At 41.3% G+C, this 27,587-nt stretch overlaps 2 protein-coding genes across 2 annotated transcripts in view; one reads left to right on the top strand and one right to left on the bottom strand.

The window, feature by feature from the left end:
* LOC110005219 (low choriolytic enzyme-like) overlaps positions 1-27,587 on the top strand; it is a 208,211-nt gene that overhangs the window by 43,465 nt on the left and 137,159 nt on the right. The window lies entirely within an intron of this gene.
* On the bottom strand, positions 440-27,047 carry plekho2 (pleckstrin homology domain containing, family O member 2). Its single transcript, XM_020654483.3, has 7 exons — positions 26,692-27,047; positions 13,173-13,322; positions 12,784-12,906; positions 7,161-7,265; positions 6,923-7,021; positions 4,070-4,567; positions 440-3,963 (listed from the first exon to the last, which is right to left on the bottom strand). Exons 1-7 carry the CDS (start codon positions 26,698-26,700, stop codon positions 2,665-2,667), a joined length of 2,283 nt encoding a protein of 760 aa, XP_020510139.2. The 5' UTR covers positions 26,701-27,047; the 3' UTR covers positions 440-2,664.

Here is a 27,587-nt window from a genome sequence, read left to right as displayed (position 1 = left end):
AACCAGTGGATGCTGCTAAGCTATCTGGCACTCCAAACAGTTTTTAATATTTACAATTTTATATAAAACATAGGTCTATAAAACCATCAAATTACCCCTTTGTTAATACTCTTTCCATTTTTTTTTTTAACAATTAACAAGCCTCAATTATCAAAGTGGTTGCACATTTTCAATCCGTTTCTTTTCAAAGAAGCAGAGAGGGATTTTCTGGCACAACTTCACCAACTAACAAGGTGCATGAAGAGTGAAAGGCTTGATGAGGTCAAAATGCTCCAATTAGTTAATAAAGTTGATCTTCATACTACAAGTGTTGCTGGAGCTTTTTGACCTATCAAGTTCTTTTCACACAGAGATGCAAACCCAGATAACTACCACCTTAGAAATAAAGTTAAAAGACTTATGAACAAAATTGAAATGACAAAACCACAAGAAACAAACATGAACACATCGTTTCCCTTTAATTATTTGAGCCATAGAAAATGTTATCAAAGAGTACAAAATGTTAGAAAATGTTCTTACATACTCTGAAAGGCAGATTGTGTGGAAATAGCTTTTACCAAAGCGTCAGATAAAACCAGGGGAAATCCTTCATGCAGAGACATGTCTGATGAGCAATTATTACAAGTGTGTTAGTGAGAGCATTAAGAGCTATTAAGGCCACAGCATCACTATTAAGAACATATTATTAATAACAAAACTGCCCACCCTTTCTTATTCTATTCACATGGTTAGACTATAAAGATCACTTTTAGAAAACTCCTGAGCTATGTTGGTACATGTCCCTCAACAACAAACAGCACAATGCTGCGATGAACATGTAAAGTATGTACAATAAAAAATCCCTCATATAAACTGCCAGCTAAAACATGGGAACTGAGAATAAGAGAAAAAGCTTTCTAAATCCACAAGACAATATTAAGTTGTGCAATTTGGTATTTACAAATTTGAGTCATTTTGCATGTTCTCAATGTATTTACTGACAGCATAGCATTTTCATATTCTTATTCATTCTCAAATTATCCTTCAGGCAATTATCCTTGAAATGTCAGATATAAACAAAACACAAAATGGGCAATAAAAATGAAGCTTTACGTTTAGCTGCAGAGAAAGTGAAACTAGAAATAATTGCACGTAGTTAATTATGAGCAAACAGTTACATAATCTGCACAACAATCAAAAATGAGACACGTCATGTCATTATTCCCCAAGTCCATCGACTGACCGCTCACTAAACCCTGTCTCCTTCATGCCATTTCTAGCTGGCAGCCATTTATCGTTCCTTCTAAAGTGACAATCAACACAATCAGCTGGCTATAAACAGACTCAATTCAAACAGATTTACATTTAAAATGATGTGGGAAAAAGTCTGATCTCTGAGCATCCAGAGCAAGTATCCACATGGTGGGCAAACAGTCTATGTGTTTTTACTGAGGGGGGGTGGGGTGGGGGCTGTTTTTGCAGATGAAGCCATAAAACGGCATGGAAGCCTTTCTTTGTGTCTGTGCTGAAAAAGATTCAAAGTCTGAGGGCTTCAGTTCAGCAAACAGTGACATCTGGTGGCTTGAAGCAGCTCTTCACATGTGTGCCTGAATCACAACTCTACCTCACTGATATTAAAACGCTATCCTGCAAAGGCTTCGACTTTGTTCAGACGTGCTGCATCAGTACTAGCCTATGTTTTTTGTTCAAGAAGCTTAAATTATAACAGGCAGTGTAAGAAGCCTTCACAGGTCACATTAAACACAAATGTACCTTTTTTTTGCTGCTGTATATTCATGAGTAAGGGTTAATATTTATGGCATATCATAGTCACAGTGTGATGTTATCACAAATCATTTAAAGCAATATCATGGAGGAATTCAGTTTGGAGCGCTTTGGCACCCACTGAAGGTCTCTGAGTGGAACCCCGTTGTCTTAAAACACACAGTGCAACCCCCACCTGACTTCTACAGAACACCGCATGGTCGCTTTTGCCTTGCTCTTGGCCAGACGTGCAATCCTGCTGAAATGGAAGGGTGCTGCCCTGCCCACGCTTGACCAGTGGCGTCAGGATGTAATGTCCTGTCTCAAACTCGAGATGTTACGTTTCTCTGTCAGAAGCTTGAAGAGGAAATTCTATGAGACATGGGAACCTTTCTTAACTTACTTTCATAACACTAAATCGTTTATCATAAAACTTTATAATACCGCTTATAGCACGGTGATTTGCTAACCCACTGCAGCACCTTAAACTTTAAAAACTGTCAAAATGTTTGCGAACGCTGACTTCATCAATCATGGATTTTTTCTTTCATTTGACATCAGCTCCAGCACATTGTATTGAATCTGTGCTTTGAAGCTTGAGTACTCTCAGCTTATCTCTAGGCTACTGTACAGGCTTTGTTTGTAATGCTCAGATACTACTACAGACAGAAGGGTAGTAAGCTTGACATGCTAAAGATTGGAGCAAAAAGACACACCGTTCAATCAATCTGTTACACTTCACTCCGGTGTTTCTGGATCTGGAACAGACACAAGAAAAAGCCCTCTGTAGACATCAAATATTAAGCCTCATACAAACGCTACAGGATGCGGAGAGATCCAGATCTTGACAGGACTGATGATGACTTATTAATGGTAGGAGAAAGGTTTAGCGAATGGTTATTTACATGACAATCTGCTCTTTCACAAGCTCTTCCTCCTGGTGCTTGAGTTCTTTGCTGGTGTCAGTTTCTTGACCTCTCTGAGGACATGGTCGGCCGTCTTCAGCTTCTCCATGGCCTTGGTGAGCAGGTCCTCCGACATGGACTCCCCGTCACCTCCCTTGATGGACACTCTGCTCAGGAGCTCCCTGGTCTTTTCTATCTCCAGCGCCACCTCGGCCTCCAGTTTCCCGACCTCCTCAGCCGGCGTGGCTTTGTCTTCCACCTCGGCACTGGTCTGCTGCCTCGCCTCAGTACAGACTGAAGAGACGGACAGCAGATCTCCTATGGAGGCTGACCGCGCCTTCGCTGAGGGTTTGAGAGGAGGAGTGGGCTCTGAGCGTCGTAAGGGAAATGCCTTTGATCCAACCTGAGGCTTGGGTGCCACCTTTGGGTGCCTTAAAGTAACAGAGATCGGAGCGTCGTCCTCGTTGGCGTCCAACACATCCAGACCGGCGTTGCTTCCTCTCAGGGCAGCCGTGGAAGCCGCGAGTGTGTCCTCACTCACAGAGCTTTCGCTGTCATCATCTGAGTGCTGGCCGCTGTCCACAGACTTCTCCTCCGCCTTCTTTTTCTTCTCCCCGGGAAAGTGACAGAGCAGTGGACTCAGGCTGAGGCTATCAGCGACCGGGTCCTTCACAGAGACAACCACTGTGGGGACTTCACTCTTGGGCGGTGTCTCTTCTGCTGGAGAAGAGCCGGCTGAGGTATCTGGAGCATTTTGCAGCAGTGCACTACTGTCTTCACCCTCGTCGGGCTGAGCAGGTTTCTCAGGCTTTTTCTTGGGAACAAGAGGAGGACTCTTTGCGAGCGGCTCGCTGGGTTCTTGTGGCTCATTATCGGCTTCTCCTGATTTGTCTTCTGAAACTTGTCCTTCAGCACTGGGACTCTGAGGACCGTCATCCTCTTTAGAAACCGACTGCTCTGCCTCATCCGTTTCCAAAGCTGTTTCCGTCACCTCCTTCACTTTCTCCTCTTCCTCCTCCTCCTTATTCTCATCAGCTGAGCCTTGAACCTCTTGGTTCAACTCCTCAGCAGGATGGGAGGGTTTCTTCTCTTTGCATGGAGGGGTAGGAGGGTGGGAGTTTGGCCTGGACTGTGGGGCCTCAGATAGGTTGCTCACGGGTTTGTTTGGAGGAGTTGGAGGTGGTCCAGTCTTTTTCTTGGAATCTGGACTCATTTCAGGAACCTTCTCAGCTTTGTCTTCCTCTGAAGCTTCTTCTTCTTTGGGCGAAACACTGGGCTTCACCTCTTTAGAAGGAGGCATTGGTGGCTTCAAGACCTTAAAAAAATAAAAGTCATATTTCAAAGGTCATATTTATCGAAAAAGAAAGACTTAGTCAGAAATCCAGCATGGTATCAAAAAGGTTACGTAGAAATATACCGACCTTTTTCTCTGAGCCATCATCCTTCAAGGGTTCTTCCTCAGATGGTGAGCTGGGTTTAGCCTCTTTGTTTGGGGGCATGGGAGGTTTTAAGACCTTTTTCTCCGAGCCATCATCCTTTTCAGGTTCTTCCTCAGATGGTGAGCTGGGTTTAGCCTCTTTGTTAGGGGGCATGGGAGGTTTTAAGACCTTTTTCTCTGAGCCATCATCCTTCTCAGGTTCGTCCTCAGGTGGTGAGCTGGGTTTAGCCTCTTTGTTAGGGGGCATGGGAGGTTTAAAGACCTTTTTCTGGGGACTGGCCTCTGGCTCAGTCTTAGTCTCTTCCTCAGGACTTTGCTCTGACTCTTTCTCTGTAGCGTTGCTGTCTTTAGATGGAGTCACTGGCGTTTTGGCCGTTTTTTCAGGGCCATCAACACTAACATGGGAGGTCCCATTAGGCATTGTGGCATTCTCAAGATCAAGATCCAATCGCAGGATACCATCAGAGGACACATCAGCTACCTACACAGTAAAGAGACGTGGAAAGAGAAATTACGCAAATGAGCAAACATCAGAATTAACACTAAGAAGATCATTCAAATATATTAAGTAACATTACATATGATTTCAACATAGACAACATCTAATGTGACAATAATGTATGGTTATCTAAATGGTACCTTCAGCTTCAGTTAAAAAGACACTTTTATCCTCACAAACATTCACTCATTCATAACTACAGTGTTGGTTTTAGATACAGAATACTCAGTGTCTATTAAAGCCTACCCTGTCCTACCAATGTTTCCTGTCTATCTTCATCTGTCCTATCTAATAAAGGCAAAATATAACTTAAAAAATGCATTTCAAGTTTGTTATTCAACAGAAGAATGTGTTAACCACGGGGCCAAATGTCTCTTAAAGGGAGTTCTCCCTGCCACTGTACGTTTTGAATGTTGCTTAGTGCTTGTGATGGATCAATGTTAGGTCTTTGTAGATAATATAACAGAGAGTACGGCCTTGACCTACTCTTTTTACTTTACAAATAGAGATCTGATTGATGGATTGCTTTAAGTTGTGAAAAAAAATCTATGAATTTCAAAATCATGAAAAATTAAGCAGTATTGTCTGTTCTGGGATGCAGCTGTAGGTGTTTCAAAACCTACACAAGGGAAGATGTGCCTCTCTCAACCGTCGAGAAAAACTTCCACAACCTGACAGTGGAGGGATAATTCCGACTGCTCTTTTGGACCCGTCCAGCCCCGAGAGCGAGAATTCAATGCTGAACCAGAGGAGAACCTATTTCCTCTCTTCTGTCTGCCTGAGAACGGTGCATTTTCTGACCCTTTTTCAAGTTGGCTTAAAGGCTTTATGTGATTTTTTTTGATCCAGCAGATGTCGCCCTTGAGCACCAGCATGAAACCAAAACAACTCGCGCTGCATTGTTGTGTTAGCATGCTAATGCTAGCGATCTTTATTTTGCTCGTATCTTCACACTGCATGTAAATTTACCTGAAATGAGCGTGATCTAGAAACACAGTTAAGCAGTGAGTACAGTATGTTATTCTTCTTTTCTCTAGTCCCTCAATTAAACAACTTTTATACACGAGGGGAGGAGTCAGCCGGCCGTCCGGGCGATGTAAACAAAGTGAAGGTAGGACTCTGAAAGCTCTGAAAGCATCACAGACAGTGGGACTCGGGTGTCACACTCATGACTCACAGAGCTATTTTCAGAGGATATACTTGATTTCTATTATATTTAAGTGTGAAAAATCACACATTAAGTCTTTAACAGTGTGAAACATTACACTTGTACTGAGTACCATAACCTAGCCAGATGAAATAAGGTCATGAGTAAAAACCACAATAACCGTGTAACTTTATCACATTGTATCTCTACGATCATACGGCAGCCATCCTCACACCATGGCAGCCTTTGTTCTTCTTTTGGGAACTCATCAACCATTTTTATAAATTTTGTTTTGTGACTAGCTTAGAGGAAATAAAAATCAACAAAACTGCTGACTGTAATGTTGAAACTTGTAGTTACCTAGAATCGAGCAGAAGAACACAAGATGCTTTAAAGGAGCAATATGTAACTCTGACACCTAGTGTTTAAAATGGGTACTGCGGTCCAAGCTCAAAACACTGAAGAGAGCTGTCTCCCCCCGCCCCCTCCTCCTTAAAGTCAACGTAAACACAGGTTGCCTTGATGCGGATGCTGAAGCTTCAGTGTTTATCCAGCTCTGCATCGGCCTGTAAACCTTTCTGTGTTCTAACATCTCCATTTTTCAAAAGCATCTCCAATATTGATCCTAGTTTGAACACATTTATACAGGGGCGTCCAAAACGGCCATGTGGGGGTGCCTTAAAACCGCCTCCCTTCTCTGGTCCAAACAAATCCAGACCATTCAGGACCAGAGTCTAAAGTTAGAAGTTAATGTCTGATCATATAGTAAGGTCATTGGATGATATAACTCAGTAGATATCTTACTGATTGGACCTTTAAGAGCTCATTCATTTTATAACGTTGAAACGCTCTGGTGGCAGGACTATGCTCAGGAACCCCAGTGTCTTCTAGCCCCCCTCTTTGCACTACTGGAAAAAAAAACTCCAACTAAAAGTTTATAACAGTCCAAATCCATAATTCAAACATAGTTTGTGTTCTTTTCACATGTTTACAGCAACTATTTTTCAAGATACAAAGTGTGTTAAGAGACTTTAAACACAGATAAAGGGATTTACACACATACGCACTACTCATGTATACACACACACACACACACACACACACACACACACACACACACACACACACACACACACACACACACACACACACACACACACACACACACACACACACACACACACACAAACCTCTTTCATGTGTATCCTGGTAGGAGGCCGTCGGTTACGGTTCCCTTTGGGTCTTGTTCGTGTGACATGCTCTAAATTACTGCTGTCATCAACCTTCACCTGTGAAAACATGAAGCTTGTTCATTAACAAGCTTAATTTATTTTTGGTCACGTAGCCTAAAAAAAAAAAAAACATGAAGCCCTTAACTGATAATCAGAGACACTTGTGATTCTGTGTGGGGATTACTCTGATGTTTACCTCGTCAAAGATTTTGTTCTTTGCTCGATTGATGCCATCACTCAGAGCTTTAATCCACGCCTCCTTCTCCTCCGCAGTCTGAGTTTGAAACTTCACATCATGGACCTGTCAGTCACAGAAAGCAGAGAAGTGAGAGACGGCAGTCAAAAACACATAACAGTCAGCCATATATAAAGTTCATAATCAAAGGTCAAACAGACCACAACAGTTGTCAGGGATCAATCATAAATCATATGACTTTTCTCTTTCACAAGGATTCAGTCTCTTCATTTGTTATTTTAAGAAAGCAGAACAGTTCAGCGTAAACGTGTCTCAGTACATTTTCCATTAAAACCTTAAACAGAGACAAAGTAGATCAGGGGTCATCAACTACATTTGTACAGCGCCCAGCTTTTTCCTTGACAGACGCTGTGGGGAGCAGACTTTAAAACATGCTTGCACATAAGCCTGAAAGCTGTCAAGCTTGATGTAAAGAAGTTGGAGTCAGAGGGTGAATGTAATTTCTCCCATGAACCTAATGTCAGTATTTAAGCCTTGTAATTTCATTTTTATGTTTATTGTTTAATCACCTGAGATCATTTATATTCTGGGGGCTGAATAGGAAGCTTTGGGGGTCCGGTTTGATGTAGATTGATTTTGTCCCTTCAGGGCACTAGTCCTAAAGTCTTCAGCAGGTGAGTCGTTCATTAACTATCTCATGATCTGCTTACTGCACATTTCTCCTCCTTACATTTTGTGAATTTGTTACAGCAAGCTCACAGGAAAATGAAGACATTGTGCAGACAGTTATCTGTTTTCTCCGCCGAACTCCGATTGGCTATTTGCCTTTTCAGGGGTTGGACTACAATTAAAACTCTTTTTAGTAACTTAACTCTTATTTTTTATCTAAAATATGTCGACTATGCAAAAGCAGTTACAGGTGCCAGGTTGTGAGACGCACTGCCACTGCTGAGCGGCTTTCTTTGTCTCTTTAGGTCTCACTCAGCCGTGCAGAGTCTGAGCTGAAGAAGGTTGCCCCGGAGAAACCGAGAGGCAGCCAAGAAGCTCTCCACATCCTTCACAGGCCCACTCACTTTATCCAACCTGAACCACCACACTGAATTTCCAACGACCAACACATTCAGGAACCCAGAGTTCAACAGACAGCAGATGGATTTCAATGTCACATGAAAGTGATTGTTTTAGGAAATGAAATGGAATCCTTCAACATTTCCCTTTTTCTACTTCCTTTGATCGCGAGAAAAGCAAAGACGACAGATACAAAAACAGTTGGTGTGATGCAGCTTCCAAAGAGCTGCTCATAAAAGTGATATGATAAAAGATATATGTTGAAGTAATCACTAGCAGTTAAAAAGAAATACAGCTGATAACCATTTCCAAAGTTTGATTTTCCAAATGATTTTAGTGATGTTTAAGATACTAAACTTTGTTTTTAGTACTTGACTCTTCATGCATATATGTCTTCATGTGTTATGTTTAGTTCCAACAGGGTTGAAGTCACAGTTTTTCCTAAAATTGAATAGGCTTTTATTTAAATTAGTCTTACCGTAGTTTTGTTGTAAACAAAAAAAATGTTTTTCCTTGTGTATTTATTTTGTTATCTCCCCTGCCTTTGCTTGCATAACACTGCTTTTCTTGGTAATAAATTGAAACCGTGATAGACCACTAGCAAAGATGTGTATCATTTCCCTGGTCTGCATGTGCATGAGACAAACCTCCTCATAGAAAAGCTGCTGCAAAGTAAATAATTGGTACAAAAACAACAACACAGTTTTCTTAAGGGGGACATATTATGAAAAATCCACTTTACAGTGTTTTTGAACATATATTTGGGTAGTCTTACAACACAGAGAAAAATGCTCCGTTTCAAATTTGCTCTCCATGTGACAACACGGTGGGGTTCTGGTAAAAAAAATACCCTCCCCTCCCCTGATATCTCCACCCATGGACTCCATCCCCAGCCTAGAACAAAATGTTTACTCAGGTCTGTCATTTTTATTCTCGCTACAGAGGAGTGATGTCTACTGGGAAATCTCAGGGGGGAATCATTTCATTTAAAGAGACACACACATCAAAACGGAGCGTTCTGAGAGAGCTGGTTTATACAGGGTCACAAACCTCCTCTGGTGCTTGATTCATGTTATACTTTGACCACAGCACAGCACAGATGATTCATTTAGACCACAGGGGGACTGTTTGAAAAGGTGGAGGAGGGGGATGATATGTCCTCTTTAATATCTTCTGTTTATAAAGGTGAACAGTAAGGGATTTAGAAAATCAGGGCCAATACAGATTTAAAAAAAAAAAAAAAAAAGGTTTTAGCTCATTGATGAATCCGGTAGTGATGTTTTTTCCATTACTTCTATGTAATTCGTTTTGTATGTTTTGATATTTTAACAAGTATATAATAATATATGGTTTGGTGTACAGTATACAAACGGTTGTTGGTACTTCCTCCTCTTGAATTGTCACTGAACGTGTAAGGGTAAAATTAAATTAATTCATTTGTGTGTGTGTGCCCACAAACGTCATGTCACCCCTGTATAAAACAGTGCCACCATTGGGCCACCCCGGTTAAAAAAAAAAAAGTCTGGATATGCCCCTGTCTTTTTGATAAACTGATATATTTTCATGGTCAAACATGAAAGAAAAGGTCTGCAGCTTCAGTCTCACACCGTCGGAATAGTAGGACGGGACCTGAATATTCGGTTATTTGAATATTCGTTCGTTGGGTAGGCAACGGTTATTAATTTTGGGCTTTGAATATTCAGGTTTTTGGGGGTTTTTTTTGGGGGGGGTACCTGACATTCCTATCCTCACAGCGGTCAGTAAACGTCACACTTCAGTTCACCTTGGCTGTTAAAGACAAAATGCTGAAGACTTCAGCTGTGTGGGAACACTTTAAATTGAAAAAGACAAAGGCAGTGTGTCAAATGTGCAATTTGAAACTGGTCTACCATGGTGGCACAACAAGCATGAAAAGTCACCTGAATGCTGTAAAATAAATGGTTTGCTATATTTTGACGGTGTAAAAAACCGAGACCATACTAGCTAGAAAACTTAGCTTAGCCTTAACCTTTGCTTGGAAAAGGAGAAACAGTCCAAAACCCATGAAAGGCTTTCCGACTACATCCAGAGAGCATGTGAAACTGATTCTGTTTCAAATCAGTAAAAGCATCAGTTTTTCCAAACAGATCTCCAGATCATGGAGAGTCGCAGGTTCAGAAACATCTGTGCATGACTCACTCTATACGGCCCTGTCACTGTGCACAGACCAGTGAGCAACACTGTGTTTGTGAAAAGGATGTATACCCCCTCTCTCTCTCTCTCTCTCTCTCTCTCTCTCTCTCTCTCTCTCTCTCTCTCTCTCTCTCGCTCTGACTCACTAACACACACACACACACACACACACACACACACACACACACACACAGTGGCATTGCACAAAAAAGGGTGCATCAGACTAACAGCAACATCAGTATTGGAGCCAAAATGAGAGTTTTATCTGTTTTACATTTTATTTCTTCCCTGAAATAAATCTCCAGGTTATTGCACTCAGACGTTTGAAAAAGAAAACAGTTTTTGACAGTTTTTGCACCCGAGTGTTTATGAGATAAGTTTGAGTTAATCTGTTTTTAGTGTATTGGCTGAACGGTACATTGTTTATGTGAATTAATGGGAATAAAAGGATCGTTATACAAACTTGTGGAAAAGTGCATTAGACACTGTGCACAGCACACGTCCAACACTAGTTCTAATTCAGCCCTCAGTGGCTGATTTAATAAATATTAAACTTGTCATGAATGAGCTTTTACATGCAGCCTTCATGTATCTGGCCACTTATCTGATGTAAATGTAATATCATCTTGTAGCTCTGCTTAATCTCCATCAGCCCCTAAACTGAAATATAGGATGTGTTCTCAGTAGGCCGTATCTTTCAGTAAACGTGAAACCAGGCCGGCGGGCTGTTGTCACTTCCTCATTGAGGTTAGCTGCCTGCAATGTTTGTGGACCAGCTCTGACAAACGAGAGTTGATTTGTTGAGTTGTTTCAGCCGCTTGGCTCTCTAACCTTTATACGCCTGCTGCTTCAACAGAGCTGCAGGTCTAACGAGCTGAAGAAATAAAATGATGAGGACCATGGTACCAAAACAATCAAGATATACGAACTATTAAATGTTACAATTAGAAAAATGCACAAGAAAGAAGCAGCTCTGCATATGTTGTAACGTTTACAGAAGGTCATAACATGTTGATATAAACCACAGATAAGTGTTTGAATAATTATATAGCACTGCTTGTATCGTACTGTGACTGATTGTGAAGATTCTCACGCTCTAATCACGATTGCTATGACTTATAATATTTATTTAATTTTTTAAAGATGTATTTTTGGGCTCTAATGCGTTTATATGATAGGACAGTTGAGCGAGTAGGAAGTGGGGAATGACATGCAGGAAAGGAGCCACAGGTCGGATTTGAACCTGTGCCGCCCGCTTGGAGAAGGATAGCCTTCGTACATTGGGCGCAACCTAACCGCTAGGCCATCGACGCCCCATAATATTTCTTTTGATTAAATAACAATAGAGCTGAAACTTTTAGATCATTATTTTGATTTGTCTGTGAACTCTGCTCTCATCAGCAGCAGGCGGCTGTTTTCAATAAAAATCTGCACTGAGGTCATAAGTGAGAAAAATAAAGAAGAAGAAGAAGAAAGGTTCCTGTTTGGTTCAACCAAAGCCCAAAGAGAGAGACGAGTCAGTAAGTTAAGGACACAGCAGTACAGTACAACATGACGGTGCTCGCGGTGTTCCTAGGTGACTCATTTCCAAGTCTGTAAAATGTTTCATTTCAGACTAATTGACTAGTCTGACGGTAATTTCTCGTAGGGTTTTGGGGTTAGGGTTTTGGTTCCTAGTTAGATACTTTAGTATAAAAAATGTTTTGGCTCTGCTTATATTTCCGCCTTTGCTTTATTTTTTTTATAGCCGTTGTATTATAATCTAACTGGATTTCTTCCTCAGTTTCACTTCCTACACGAAATATAAAAACAGTATCCAACTGAAGCCTTCCTGTATTTGTAGTTAATCATGTTTATTGAGGAGGAATTTAAAGCCTTAACTGTGTAAAAGTGACGATGAAAATGAAAGTTTCTCTGCTATGTTTCAGGTGGGTTATCTGCAGTCAAAGGAGAATTGCTGGGGTCAAAACTATGCCCCCCAAAAAAAGGGTATTTCTTTCTTTCTTTTATTACACCTCTCAAACACAAAACGTCAGTCAGTGCATTGCTTGCCCTGCTGGCACTAACCTGCAACATCCACTGTTGAAGTTTGCATCCTAAAAGGAAGTGCAAAATACTGCAGTTCCTCGAGTGTTCACTTGAGACTGCCTCCAAAGTTTGTCTAGCAACCGCTTGTGGCTGACTCCAAGTGCCATGCAAGTCACATGCACCTCACATTCAAAAAAGCCAGTTTTTACAGCAGAAATTCACACATTTACAGCCTGGTAAATATTTGTGTTTCTAAGTTTGTTGGAGCTATATGCAAAGGTACACCTGATTTCATCCCTTGCCATGTCACATTTTGATGCATTAACACAAAATGATTTCGTATCTCTCAGCTCACCTTGTTTGCAGACTTGGGTGATCGAATGAGAATCAGTCGGTGCTTCCTCTTGAAGGGGCTCTTCAACTCGTGACATTTATCATAGCTTTCCAGGTCAACCTTCTCCAAACAGTTCTGCAGCTCCTGCAACACAGAGACACATTCTTTATTCAGTAAATAAATAATTTAGCTTTCACAATATCAACAAACCCTAAAAGGAGAGTTAAACCAGTGCTGTGTTATATTACTGCAGTCTGGTGTTTGGCTTCATTCTGAGCATACTTTATTGAGAGCTTTCTGGGATTTCATTAAAACTAAATCATAAACGATATAACAACAGTAGCGTGCTTTATGGTGCACATTTGTGAGTGTGTTGCATGAGTTATGGACATGTGCGGATGTTAGCGTACCTCGTTTTCATACACCACGATCTCTGTCTTCTCCACATGGACGAAGCGGTCCTTATAGCTGGCCAACAGTCTGCCGTAGCCCTTCTTCATCCAGCCAGCCTTAGCCAGGAACTTTGGCTCTTTACACTGGGCTGGGTCCTCTTTCCCACCCTGCAATGAAGCAGAGGAAGGAAATGACACTTGAAACACACAGTGTGTACTGGCAGAATCCACCCCAGTCTTTAGTTGTTTTTTAATGAGTATTACACTTTATTCTTAGGTTGACCGCGTACTGTATAGTCAATTATATTCGATATTCATCAGATCCTCGGTACATGGTAACGGTAAATGGACTTAAGCCTACATTGTTCTTTTCTAGTCTTCTGACTACTCAAAGCCCTTTTACACCAAAGGTCACCCCTACACATTCACACACTGATGGTAGAGGTCGCTATGTAAAGTGACCATCAGAATTAAGTAATCCCATTGACGCAAATTCATACGCTGCCGCCGAAGTAGCAAGAAGAGGTTAAGAGTCTTGCCCAAGGACACATTGGACATGTTGCTGCAGGAGCCGGGGATCGAACCCCCTTACCTTCCAATTGACTGACTCTAACAGCTGAGCCAAAGCTACGTACAAGAGTGGAAAAGATGTATAAGGAGACGTATGACGAGCTGATTTTCAACGTCTTCACAAAGTGGTTGTCACTACAGATTCTAGGAGAGTCATTTATGTTACCATCAGTTTTCATTGCATTCCAAACTGTGATGTAAAGAATGCTGTTTTACAGACACGCAGTTCTGATGAGAGGGACATCGCAGGAAAATATAGCAAGCGATCGTAAAGGAACATATACGACATATTTGTTTACGGTGTAATAAAGTGTCCTGAGGTAATGAGAGTACTTGAGAATTAAAATGACTAAAAATGCCCATCCCTAGAAAAAGTATGACTAATCAACCCTTACATCTAAAGAAGAGGTTTACTCTTTATTTTCAAGATAATTTCAACCACTTCCCTTTCCATAGAAGAAGACACAGTATTACTCTTTATAGGTCACTCTGAATTAGCGCCTGAGTCAAAAGAGGAAATGTGACTTTTTTGATCAAGTTAAGGTCAGATCAAATGTATGCAGTGAGGAAGAAAAACAATGTTCTGCTCACAAATTAACTGTGAAAACAGTATAACATTACATTAGTATAACATGATCTGCCTTTAGCTCAAGCAAAGAGGATTTAAACAAGGTTTTGACCTTAGTTCTCTAAATGCAATACCTTCACATTTTTTCTCACTCAGGATTTCTCATCTTTGAAAAGTAATTTTTTTTTGCCCAGCACTAGGGTTGAACATTATATATATATAAAAACTGGTACTGCAAAATCTTTTCTTTCTAAGATATATATTGAGATATGGAAAGTTACAGAACGTTATCCAAAGAGATGCAGTGAGTCGTCTTTAATAAGGACAACTAACATTTGAATCATACAAAGAAATTGTATTTAATTTGGACTTTAAGTCTATTTTCTTCGGCCTGCAGGATATCGGACACATCGGACATGTGGCTGCAGGAGCTGGGGATCGAACCCCTGACCTTCTGGTTGAGTGATGACCGACTCTACCAACTGAGCCGTGTATTATCCTTGTTCAATACTGAGTACTTCAGTTACTTCAGTGCAACACATAAACTAATATTAAAGAATCTGTATTAGCTACACCTACAGCTTTCAGCAGCATATGCTTCTTGAAACCTTCCAAACTTGTGAGTAACTTTTAGCTAGCTTGAGTTTCATCAGACTTCATTTCAATGGTGTGAAATAGCGTTGTAGTACTCCAAGGCCGGGCTTGAGACCACTTTTTGAAGGTCTCGGAATCAAAAGCATTTTAACTCAGTCTGGTCTCGGTCTCAGACTGGGCGGATTACAGACCACCACTGATAGGCTGTTTTTCCACATCATTACTGTGATTAGAAGGAAAAAAAACCTTTCTAAAATAATGAATAACTTCAATTCATTCAGAAATCGATTTGTTTCCCCAAGTAACCTTTCTGCTGTCTCGGTCTAAATGAGTGAAACTCAAGATGATGATTTTTGTTTGTGATATCTCTGGTCTTGGTCTTGCCTCGGTCTCACCCTGCCTTGGTCTTGGTCTTGGTCTTGGTCTTGTCTCGGTCTCGCCCTGCCTTGGTCTTAGTCTTGTCTCGGTCTTGTCCTGCCTTGGTCTTGGTCTTGTCTCGGTCTTGTCCTGCCTTGGTCTTGGTCTCTCCTCAGTCTTGTCCTGGCTTGGTCTTGTCTCGGTCTCGGTCTCGCCCTGCCTTGGTCTTGGTCTTGACTTGGTCTTGTCCTGGCTTGGTCTTAGTCTTGCCTCGGTCTCGCCCTGCCTTGGTCTTGGTCTCTCCTCAGTCTTGTCCTGGCTTGGTCTTAGTCTTGTCTCGGTCTCGCCCTGCCTTGGTCTTGGTCTCTCCTCAGTCTTGTCCTGGCTTGGTCTTAGTCTTGTCTCGGTCTCACCCTGCCTTGGTCTTGGTCTTGTCTCGATCTTGTCCTGCCTTGGTCTTGGTCTTGGTCTTGGTCTTGGTCTTGGTCTTGTCTCGGTCTTGCCCTGCCTTGGTCTTAGTCTTGTCTCGGTCTTGGTCTTGGTCTCTCCTCAGTCTTGTCCTGGCTTGGTCTTGGTCTTGTCTCGGTCTCGCCCTGCCTTGGTCTTGGTGTCTCCTCAGTCTTGTCCTTGCTTGGTCTTAGTCTTGTCTCGGTCTCGCCCTGCCTTGGTCTTGGTCTTGACTTGGTCTCAGTTAGAACACTAGTGTGAAAGCACCAGCATGGCAATTAGGTGCAGGACTCCTCTCAACAATGAAAATTGATGCATGCTGGGGATTAAAGAATCACGTCCTTCAATACAGAATTTTTTATTTTTTATAATTACAACACTATATTTTAATAATTTAGAGATGTGTTTATTTGCGATTGCTTATATTGAGATAACAATACAATTTCCCTCCTGTTCACATTAGCTGCTCTGGTCTGAACAACATTTGTCAGGAGATGTGTGGTAAGTGACTGCAACTCATTTCTGTTTACAGTACAGCCACAAAAAGCAGCATCAGTGCACAACATCAAGAGCATGCTGCTAGGCAACATAACAAACAGCAACAAGGGTTCTGCAGTCGATGATGAATCTGTGAGCAAATTATAAAGTCTATGATATACTTTACAATCATAATGAGAGTAGCCTTATACAGCCACAATGATTTGTTTTAGGAAGATGCTAAAAACACTTTCAAAGTTCACAACAGTAATCTACACAGCCCAGGAGGAGCCAGCTCAACTCCGTCAGAGGTTTGAGATATCTTGTCATATCCTGTTATCTCACCAATAGACAAAAAAAAGACGTTTTGAATCTGGAAAGCTGATTGGATGGATGACAATCTGGTCAGCGTGTGGTAAAAGAAAATCTGCCTCATATTAATCTGATCCTTGATTTAACGTTTGAGTGCTACTGGAATAAATGTTTGATCAATTTTAACTGAAGTAATTCTGTAAAATGTAATTTTCGGATTTGTTTGTCTTTGAGTGTTTTAATGTGCTCTGATTTCACTGCTGGAAAAAACGACCTGAAAAGTGACAGAACGGTCGATTACTGATAATCTTTTCTCAACATGCTGATACAAATGCATCTGTCAGATTGTTTTTCATATTAAATGTAATTAAATGACCGTCAGTGAGAGAGTCTAACACACGCTTGTCTGATGTTTGGGAAAGGGTGATTTTAAAGGTCCACTATGGAAGATATTTACTGAATCAAATGATAAAGTGACCTTACTGTATCATCAGACATTAAGGAAACATGCCATGTTGAAGTGCTGAATTCTCTGACAACAATGCAGCAGCCAGTATGTCCTCCTTCTAACTTTCTGAAGGGTTTGTATTTGTTTGGACCAGAACAGGTAGGCGCTTTTAAGGCAAACCCACAGGGCCGTTTTGGACGCCCCTCAGTTTGCCAGGCATATGGAGAATCAACAGGTGTTGCAGTGATGGAAGCGGGCAGACAAACTAGTTTACATAAAGTATAACTGATTCTAGCTGACCTCGGCATGTTTCCCACTCCCAATTTCCACATACTCCATGCGTGCTGCATGAGCACCGCCGTTCGTGGCAGCTCTCGTCAATTGTTGTGATTCCACAGTGAGCGCCGCAGTGCCTCTATACTCTGCTCCACTTCAAATGCGAGTCTATTTTTGACGGACTACGCTGCAGGCACGTGTCAAGTTTGACAGAATGGAAAAACCTGGACAGGAAGTTAGATAAGGAAAGAGCGTTTGAACATTGGAGAGAGGTTAGGACACAGAAAGGTTTCAACACCGATGTAAAGCAGGCTAAACACTGAAGCTTTGTACATGCACATTGACTATAGTGAGGAGGGGGCGGGGGGAAACAACTACTACATATTGGTCCTTTAAGTTTTAAGACATTTTGATATTGTTTCCTCAGAAACTTGGTTGCATCTTTTGTAACTGCTGAGTCCAAGAGGTCTACACTACAGCTGCTGACCTCTGCAAAACACGTATCTACATTTAGACTTGTGGAGTAAGCGCTCTGTAAACCCACATTCTCAATTTTTAGTGTGACTAATACGCAGATATGTGCAGGTGTCTGCAAAATTCACTGCCTTTGTTTCTATTTGAGGAACTTCCACAGGATATCTTTTTTTCCTTTCCTGGTATTGGGTGAGAGGCCATCTTACTGTTTTTCCACTTTCACTTTAACTGCAAGTGTGTCTCCACTTTGTAAACACTAGTGCAGCTGCAAAGAAAAGGAACGCCAAGCGAGAAGGACAGACATACCAGATGGAGAGCGAGAGGGGCAAAAATAAAAAAGCTTCTTTGTAAGAAACACTTTAAAGTAGAGTGATAGTGCAGCCAGCAGAAGTTCAGCACACAAAGACAAAGCAGGCTCACTCTGAAGTCTAGGAAAGCACCCAGCGGGTACTGCGTGGCCTTGGCATGCCTCGGACACGGGTGGACATGGAAAAATATGATGGTGCTGGTTGAAACTGACCAAACCCTCACAAAGGCACAGCAGTGAGAGGTTTCCATTACTCAGAGCTCAGCTGACTCCCCTGGCTGTGCGCCGTGATAGCACGCAGTAGGTGAAGGGACTCATATTTTTGAACTCACACAGGAAGTCTGCTCTGCACTGAAACACAGACATAACCAAAACACATTAGCCCAAACTATTATCAGTCCTTTCAGTGGTGTTGAGGTGAACATTGAGGTTACTTTTCTACCACTGTGCAAACTAAAATGAAACGCAGAGACAGGGGGTGGTGCAGTTATAAAATGACAATGTGCTAAAGCTAACGTTTGTCATGCATGTTGGCCTGCTGGCTCTTAAAAAAGCAAAGAAAAAATTAGAGCTCAGGGTTTTGTGGAAGAGGCACACCTTAGCCAACATGTGTTTCTGATGAGGTTTTAGGTCTTGGAGCATCTGGCATTCATTGATTTTCACACTGACCTGCCCAGCTTGAACTCACCACAACCCTCACTGGAGCTTACACTTCACTCCCACTAACCCCGAACTACACCAGCTGGGAGAAACCAGCTACAGGACCAACACACCATTCTGCTGGTGTTATTCACATGTTGTTATCCTATAAAGAAACACAAGTTACTGGCTGATCAGCGGTGTCTTCTGTCTGACAAAAGCTGCACAAAAACAGACATAAAGATTTGAAATGAAAACCAAAGAAGCTCAGATTTAAATAACTGCTGAAACAATCATATTCAACGATGCTCCTTTCTACTGTGAGATTTTACTTCCTTTTTTTATGCCGTTGCTGCCAATGTTGTCACAGCCAAATATGCTGCAATAAAAAAAAAAAAACAGGAGGGGTTAATAAAACTCTCCGCACCCTGCAATCAAAAAGAGAAGCAGGCTATGTCTCTGCTCAGAGTCGTATTGTGATTCCTGAGTAAGTCACTCATGGTACACAAAGTGTGCACTCCCAATCTCAATAACATTCAACCTTCATGTTTCATTTTCTCTTTAACTCAGTGAAAAACAGGATAAACATAGAGGAAGTATCCTCGCCATTTGTTTTGTATGAAAGCAACAGATCCGGGTTTGAACCTGAAAATGATACACCAATTTCTGCTTTCTATTTCTGTCAGAACTAAGACCGTTGTGTCTTCCTTGTAATGTGTGACGTTTTCTACTTGCTCTTTTGTAAAGTGTCATGAGATTACAATTGTTGTGAATTGGTGCGATACAATAAAGATCGATTGATTGAACTATAATTGACAGCAAAAACAAACTCTTCATAACTTGTCTTCCCCACACACACACACACACACACACACACACACACACACACACACACACACACACACACACACACACACACACACACACACACACATAGGACAGGACAGATCTAAAAGTGAAAGTGGCAGAGGTATAATTTCAGGTGAGACGAGCAAGTGAAGCAGTCTCTGTTCATCCTCCAGTAGTCTCTTGTTTTTTTTTTTAAGTGTGTGTATCCCATAGCATGAAACTTGCGTCGTGTGTGCAAGTCTAAGATCAGAATCAGAGTCGATTGGGGCCAAAAAGGCTGAAATTTGGCAAATTTTGGTCACCAGCCAATCAATTGTAGAGCCTCTACAAAGACTCAGAAAGCAACCAGCTTAATGCTGCATCTAGACACCTGATCCAGGTTTCCAACAGAAAACAAAGAGGCTGAGATGGGGAGACATGAACTGCACCAGGATGATACCTCGATGCTATGGCTGCTCAATAAATCTTTTTTTATCGACAAATCAGGTTTAAGGAAAATCAAGCTTTTCAAAAATGACATCAAAATGTTGTCTTTTACGTACTCTGAAGCCTTTTGGCTCCAGCAGTCCGCCCCCCCCCCCCACCCCCTTTTTTTTTTTTACTTCCTATAGAGTATAGACTGTGTGTATGTGCCACCCAGCCACAAGTATTTTGCTGAAGTTGCTCTGCTTTATCCTGTACCCTGAGACTGCAAAGTGCACTTTTAAAGACAAGTTTACAGCTCACACTTTAACCACTAAAGGGAAATTCAGGTTACTTTATTAATCCTCAAAGGGAAATCCAATTTAATTTTGTAATTTTGTAAAATGTTGTTGATAAAATCAAAGCAAAATTAGTTTTTACTCATTTCTATGTCATCAAATTAAAATCATAAATCGAGTTTGGCGTGATAAAAAAACAGAGAGTTCATATCACCCAGCCCGACTGTCATGATCAGTGTGATATGATTAACCAGGTTTCTTGTTTTTTCTGTAAATGTTTAAGACCTTGAAAACAGGATATTAATGAGCTTGTAAGCACACATTACATTTCTGAAAGAGTTCATGTTGAGACCAGAATATAATAAACCTCAACTAATGTTGGCTTTGTAAGACTCATAGCTCATGCAGGAAGTCTATTTTTACAATCCTGCCATGGCCACGTGAGAACTTTAATGCATGATATGAAACATTGCACATCAACACCCACAATCTTCCTGAAACGAAACGCTCTCAGTACATAATCGTTAGTCACTAAACACTAATGGTGTCAAATGTTATTCAAACTATTCTGAACGAGTACAGTATACAGTTATACAGTAATAATTAGACACATAAGACATGTGTATTGGTTAAACATGGTGTACTGTACCACAATTAAGGGGTTATAATTTCATATTTGGGATATTTTGTGACCCTTTCTGTTTCATTGGTTGTTTTCCTATTTAAACGGACTAAATGGACTTGAGCTTGTATAGCACCTTTTCTAGTTTTAGCGGAAGTCTTTCACTGCAGGTCACACCTACACACTCACACCCTGATGTTAGAGGCTGCTATCTAAAGAGACCAACAGAAGTGACAAACCCCATTCATACACACTCATACGCTGCTGACGAAGCAGCGAGAGAAACTTAAGGTTAAGACTCTTGCCCAAGGAAACATTGGACATGTGGCTGCAGGAGCAGGGGATCAAACCCCCGGCCTTCCGGTTGAGAGACGACCAATTCTACCAACTGAGTCGTGTGTTATCATTATTTAATACTGAGATAACCGTATTTACTTTAAACTTCGTACATATGTTGTAGCCATAGAACATAAAGAATGCACAGCGGAGCACTTTGCCTCGAATGAAGCCAAAAGACTTAGAGCTCCCCCGGCAGGCCGACTGCAGTATAGATCATAAACCCCGCCTTCTCTATGTTAATAGATTGGACTTGAGTCTAACTATAAAATCAAAATGCACGTCAAATCATTTTTTCTCAAACCTGGTTTTGTCATGATAGTTTTCATGATGGTGTTCAATTCATCTGGCATCAGTTATTGGATGCTATAAAATGGTATGAAATGCAATGATTGACAGCTCTGTTGACGAATACGGGTACTATGTGCACCAGATTAGAGGAGAAACCAAACACTAACACAAGAGTCATTGAGCTTCCACAATCATGGCTTGACTTGATCCCAGCTGTCACCGGGTGAGAGTAAACCCTGGACTGGTCACGAGTCAATCACAGGGTTAACATAGAGAGACAAACAACCAGCCACACTCACATCTACAGGCAACAGGTGTGAGGCAACAGGCAACGCCGTGCAGCCCAGGATATTTTTCGTATCACAAAATTCCAAAATACTAAATATAGATTCAGCACTGCAAAATGTTGCTTTATAATCGTTGTACTGTTAGAGTATAATATCTGATGCAAACATTAAGAACGTGTATCAGCAGTTAAAGGCAGATCCAAGGGACAGATCCATGAGGCCAATCGTTCCGGTTCTATACAATTCTGTGTTTACAACGAGCACATGGCTGTACTGTGTCAACACGCCACTGTCACTGCGCCAGTAGGAATGTGCATTTTGCAAAAACGGGCAAACATACTGTAGCAGGGAGGAAGCTAACAATGAAGGCGGTCACTTCTTCAGGTAAGAGGCTTGGCCAAATTCATATCCTGGATCTGCATCTGAGACAAACTATTAAAGCCAGGGTTAAAGTCAGTGTGAACACGCTAGCAGAGCAGAGAAATAAAACTAGTGGACATTAATGACGTAATCTTTTAATGAATAAATGTAATACATTTTGTAATGTATATTCTTTTCGAGTGGCACCAGGTTGAGTTGGGGTGGCAAGCCACCACTCCAAATGATTGGGCTGGAAACACTCTGGCTGCAGCCATGATTGTTCAACTCTTTTCTCAACCACAACATGTCAAACCTTTCCTTGTTGGTCAACGCAGGATTTGAAGTTCACTTCTTACTTTGACTGCACTTCGTAGTCGCAGTAATGGTGCTAAACTGTCGGTCACATATGATCTATTTAGTAACAAGAACAGGACTTCTACTTTCAGAAGCATGAAATAAATCCCACCAATGTACAGCTCTGCGTGTGTGTAGGATGATTACAATAGAGAAAGGTCCTGATATTAAGAAGAGTACAGTGTGAGAAATATTGAGGAATGTAAAATAAATGCAAACCGCACTTCTATTCAATCCTAAGTGAACCCATGTGCCGTCAGTAGAAATGTATAAAAGGACCATGTCTTCATCTTTCCATCTCTTGAGGACTTTTGTCTCGTCAAGTACACACACTCATTCACTATTGAGGCTCTTGCTTTTTTTCATAAAAGCACTTTCCCAGAAATTCCAGCAGTGCCCCAGTAAGACGATGCACACACACACACACACACACACATCCATTGTGCAGCAGAGGCCGGGCTAGCAGAGCGATTATGAGAGAGGGTTAATTGTTTTCTGCCTGACACATAATGTGGCAGTCTGTTTCCTTCTGGCTGAATGGGTCAGGCAGACACGTCACACTCGGCACTCTGGGGTCAGCGGGATGCTGATAAAAAAAGGATGAGTCAGTGCTGCTGAGACGCACGCTCATCGTTGGATGGCGCACGGCGGTTTTAAGGGGTGAAAAGTGAAGAAGATAAGAAAGAATGTGAAGTAGAGTGAAGAACAGGAAAGAACCACGTATTCAAAGTAAATAGAAAGAGATAAGTGCCAAACAGCTGTTAGTGGGCAACCAGCCATGGAGAGGGAGTTCAGACTAACATGCTGCCCGGTTATAAACGCTGCGCGCGGGCTGACTTCAGTCTTTAGAAAATAATTTACTGTACAACAAACTTCATGTATTCATGTGCATTCCTGAAAATCTCAAAAAAAAATTCAGGCAAATCTTCCTAAGTTGCTTGTTCACACATGCACCTCGCAGTGGGAGGCTATCTGTCACACAAGAGGAGTGGATGTCAGGACGCAGCACGTGACATACAACCTGCAACCTGCTTGCTCGCGATGAGTTTGTCCTGAATTCACACATCCTCTCACCCTGACTTCACGCAAAAGATTCGCTTTGGGGCTGGCAGGAAAACTTTGGGGGTAAAAAAGAATTTCTATTTGCATTCATACATGCAGCCTACCTCAAAACATGTCAAGACTTTTTCAGGAGTTCTGTGCGAGTGAAAACAGTTAAAAGGTTCAAAAATGTGGATTCAAAAATACCTGATTTCACAGCAGAATGAACATGTTTACAGCCTGGTTGGGAGAACGAAAAAGGTTTGATTAGCTCACGTCTCGATCAGCACACAGTAAGGGGGGTGGGGGGTGAATTATTTTTGATAACTCATCTGTTAGATTTTATGAAGGATAAGTGTTTTTTACAATAAGGCACACGTAGCTGACCTGACTGACAGGCATGTGTGATGTAAGTCAAGAGGCTTTCAGTAAAACCCGCCTCAGCTCTCAGCATGTCCATAGGATGACTGAAAGTTAGGATGAGGCAGCCATCCATGGGACTCCAGAGTCCCCTGCAGTATCAGATGGCTGACGTCACTCAGGCTTCGTCCAATAATATTTACAGACTCTGGGTGGAACTGAAGCAATAAAACTGAAAACTAACAAATTTCACCAACAAGATAAATCCAGTCTCTGAGACTCCAATTAGCTGAATACAGACTAACTCCTAAACCTTCGACTGTTTCCTTTTAAGGAAGTTTCACTCCTATTGGCCTGCACCCATCTTCACTTTAGGAATCTTTAGCCATGGACGTCATTTTCTGACGTCATAAAATGTCCATAAATCATGCTGCATGGGATTTTGTAAAAAAAAAAAAGATTTCTGCATGCAGAAAATATAGTGAGATGGTAATGGAGGTTCCCTGTGGTAATGTTGTGCTGTTGTTGTACTTTCTCCAACAAAGCTCACTTCAGTTTGTGGATACTTGAGTTGTATGATGCTGAGGGTGTAGATGTGTTCATCTGATCAGTGTGGACAGCTAATGTTGGACAAAAGTCAGTCAAAGTCCAAAAACTATAATTATTTTCCTTACAAGATTAAGGTCTTTATCTCCACTCCGAGTGTCCTCTAACACGGTTTGTCCTACATAATGGACCACTTTAGAGGTAAACTGACAACAAGGCAAATCAGGCTCAAGGGCATAGCTACCTGAGATCGACAAGTTACTATGACAGCAATCTGTCAGCCAGAAAAGACATAACAATCAAGCAGGATCCTACAAGGTTAATAATTACACCAATGTGGAAATTCAAAACCCCGAGCTGAGTGTCCACCTGAGGCTGGCTGCAAAAGTCCTGGATCAGATATGCTGCACACTGCAATGCAGCCGACTGTCACCTAAATCTGATGTATTTATTCTGACAGTGTGAACAGCACAGGTCACATGAAATCTGATCTTTTCAAATGAGATTTGGCCCATTTTCATATGACAATTCCCACAGGAGTCTGAGACAGGACACATTTTAAAAAAGCAATGTGAACATCCAAACAAACAAATCTGAATTGAGCATCAAGGCTTTCAATGTGAAGGACACCATTCTGCAATGTTTAAATCCCCATTTTGACAGCAGAGATAAACATGTGTACAGCCTTGTTCAAAAAATTAACACATTTGGTCTGTAAAGCTCACACTATACAGGTCGAGTTTTTTTATGCAACTCATCCGTTTTGATTTTATGAAGCCGAAGGGCTAAATTGGTGATACGGAGCAGGATGTTTTCTTTTAATGTGATAATTCTAACAATATGCCATCGAATAAACACCTTGACAGCAAAAAGTTATGAAATATGTGGCCTCTGGAAATCGTCTTTGAGATCCCACCCAGTATAGAGAACTCATAGAAACTCCAGTATGAAGAGAAACTCTGGTAAGACTTAAGCCTAATTATGTGAAAACGCTGTGTACTTCAGCTCAGACTGAAACTCGATCTCTATTTGTAGCCTTCATCTGATGTGCTCTTCAACATGTGATCTGAATTAACACATCACACTTATGACTGGGTTCACTATCGCCAACCAGCTTTGTTGCTGTTTTATGAGGATGCTTCAGAGTATAACAGAGAAACATGGTGTTAGGTGTAGATTACATGTGAGCTTTAACAGCTGATGGTTTAAACAACCTCCATGGTGTTGATTGGAAAGAGATGGGAAACATAGGGTGGTGTACGACTGCATGCATCGAAATGTTCTCTTCATAAACAGACCATATAACCTATGTTTCTAAACTTCCCTTTTCTTGTCTGCTTCCTCAAAAAGCCAAATTCCCCCCGCAGCTCATTTCATTTCTGGAGGTATTATGTATTAGTGTTTGTTAGCTCTTTAAAGAAAATGGCCAAAATCAGAGTGAGAATGTGTCTTGTGATGAGTGTGAATCTGCTCCCAAAGCGTGTTGACGTTCTGAAGCGTAACATCATCGTGCCCACGATAAATCACAACTTACTTGGATCAAAACAAAAAACTTTAAACCTGTGCTTATTTTTTTTTTTACACAGCAGCCTATCGGCCAAGTTTTAATCTTCAAGTAGGCTCCTTTAGATTTGTCAAATGTTGATCTGATGCTGTCTCGCATCCTCTCCTGCAGAAATGAGACTTGTCCTGGACGGTATAGTTGTTCTCCAAAAGGCCTACTAAATGTTAAAATGAAAGTCCTGTGGGCGCTGAATGGGAATTTAAATTAAGCCGAATTCCCCATGGAGTCCTCTTACATCAAAGAAGACCTGAACCACTTTTTTTAAATGTTATTTTTGCATCAATATTAAGCGCAAAGGTTAAATGGGATGATTTTTAAATGCGGCTCTCTTCACATTTGACGGAGTCCCTTATGGAATCTGACCAACTAGTTGATGCAACACTTTTGACAGGTGGGCAGGTGCTTTGTGCCAAATGTTGTAAACTTTGGATGAGTGCATCACACAGTTTGGCATCGCTACAAAACCCAAAAGTCACTTTTTACTTTCAACTTTACACCAAAATAATCGGGTTTGTGTTAGCGCAGCTTTTCTATGGGCCCCGACTTAGCTCGTGTTATTTGGTCGCACCCTTGCAGAGAAAGTATTTAACAACCGTGATTTACGTATAAGGTCACTTGGTGAGTACTTAATGAAGTGTCCTACCTCAATCAAATGTATCAAAAATGTGACGCTACATTGCAAAGATAATATTAAAGTGCTACAAAGAAGCGAAGCAGCGCACATAGAGGCAGATCGGGGACTCGTAGGGCTACTCACATCTTCCATGATAAAGGACCAAAATCCGTTATGTGAGTGTTGTGCAGCCTGAAATCACTCGACGTCGCCCTTATTCTCCTCTCCAGAAACCTTTTACTTCTCCCTCGTTGGTCGGCAGCTCACACATTTCCAACAGCAAAACGTAAAAGCAGAAAAAAAGGAACCGTGTTGTTTTATGACACTGTGAGCTCGTCTCTTTTCCTCTTTTGCCTCAGAGCAAAAAAAAAAAAAAAAAAAAAAAAGTTCGAAGAAAAAAGTTTGGTTTCCGGTTGAAGCCTCTTTTACACTTCTTGAATTGAAGAGACTATCGAGGAGGAGCAACGCGAGCAGCAGCGTCTTGTGTGTGCATCATCTGCAGGGCAATCCCGAGACTAGACCTCAGGCGAGCTCAAAGTTTGGAGGAAACGTTTAGCAGATGTGCTTTGCATGAATCCTCCTGAGAGAGGATCTGATCTGTTAGCGGCTGCAGCATCCAGAGATTCACACAGAGCTGATTCCTCTCATCAGAAACTTTCTCTGCACAAAGCACATGTCGACAAACTCCCGAAGATTATAAAATACTTAGGTGTAACATATTGTGTGGCTAGATGCTTTTTACTCTTATTCAATAGGACTCAATGATGAACATTAGTGGAGTGTCATGCAGTCAACACTTCCTGGTAGGTGTGGCTGCTGCTCTGCTAGTTTGTCAGTAAGTGGATGTTAAAAACGAGAGTAAAGAACATAAAAAGTAATTTGCACAGCGAAACAACCTTTTATTTTTTTTTGACAAGGACATTTTTTTCACTGCTGGTAATAAACCATTAACTTGTGCTTATGGTCATTTATAATGCATTAACTGAAACGTAATGGTCATCTTGTAAGCACTTCTTGTACTTATTCCTTATATTTAATGC

The sequence above is a fragment of the Labrus bergylta genome, chromosome 3, assembly GCF_963930695.1.
Source record: "Labrus bergylta chromosome 3, fLabBer1.1, whole genome shotgun sequence".
Taxonomy (NCBI): Eukaryota; Metazoa; Chordata; class Actinopteri; order Labriformes; family Labridae; genus Labrus; species Labrus bergylta.
This window is presented reverse-complemented; position numbering and strand designations above follow the sequence as displayed.

What these genes read in the sequence shown, in the direction of transcription:
- plekho2 (XM_020654483.3), bottom strand. An exon ending in CACCCAAGTCTGCAAACAAG is followed by an intron (nt 7,266 to 12,783) that starts GTGAGCTGAGAG and finishes TGTGACTGACAG; the next exon opens with GTCCATGATGTGAAGTTTCA. An exon ending in ATGATGGCTCAGAGAAAAAG is followed by an intron (nt 3,964 to 4,069) that starts GTCGGTATATTT and finishes TATTTTTTTAAG; the next exon opens with GTCTTGAAGCCACCAATGCC.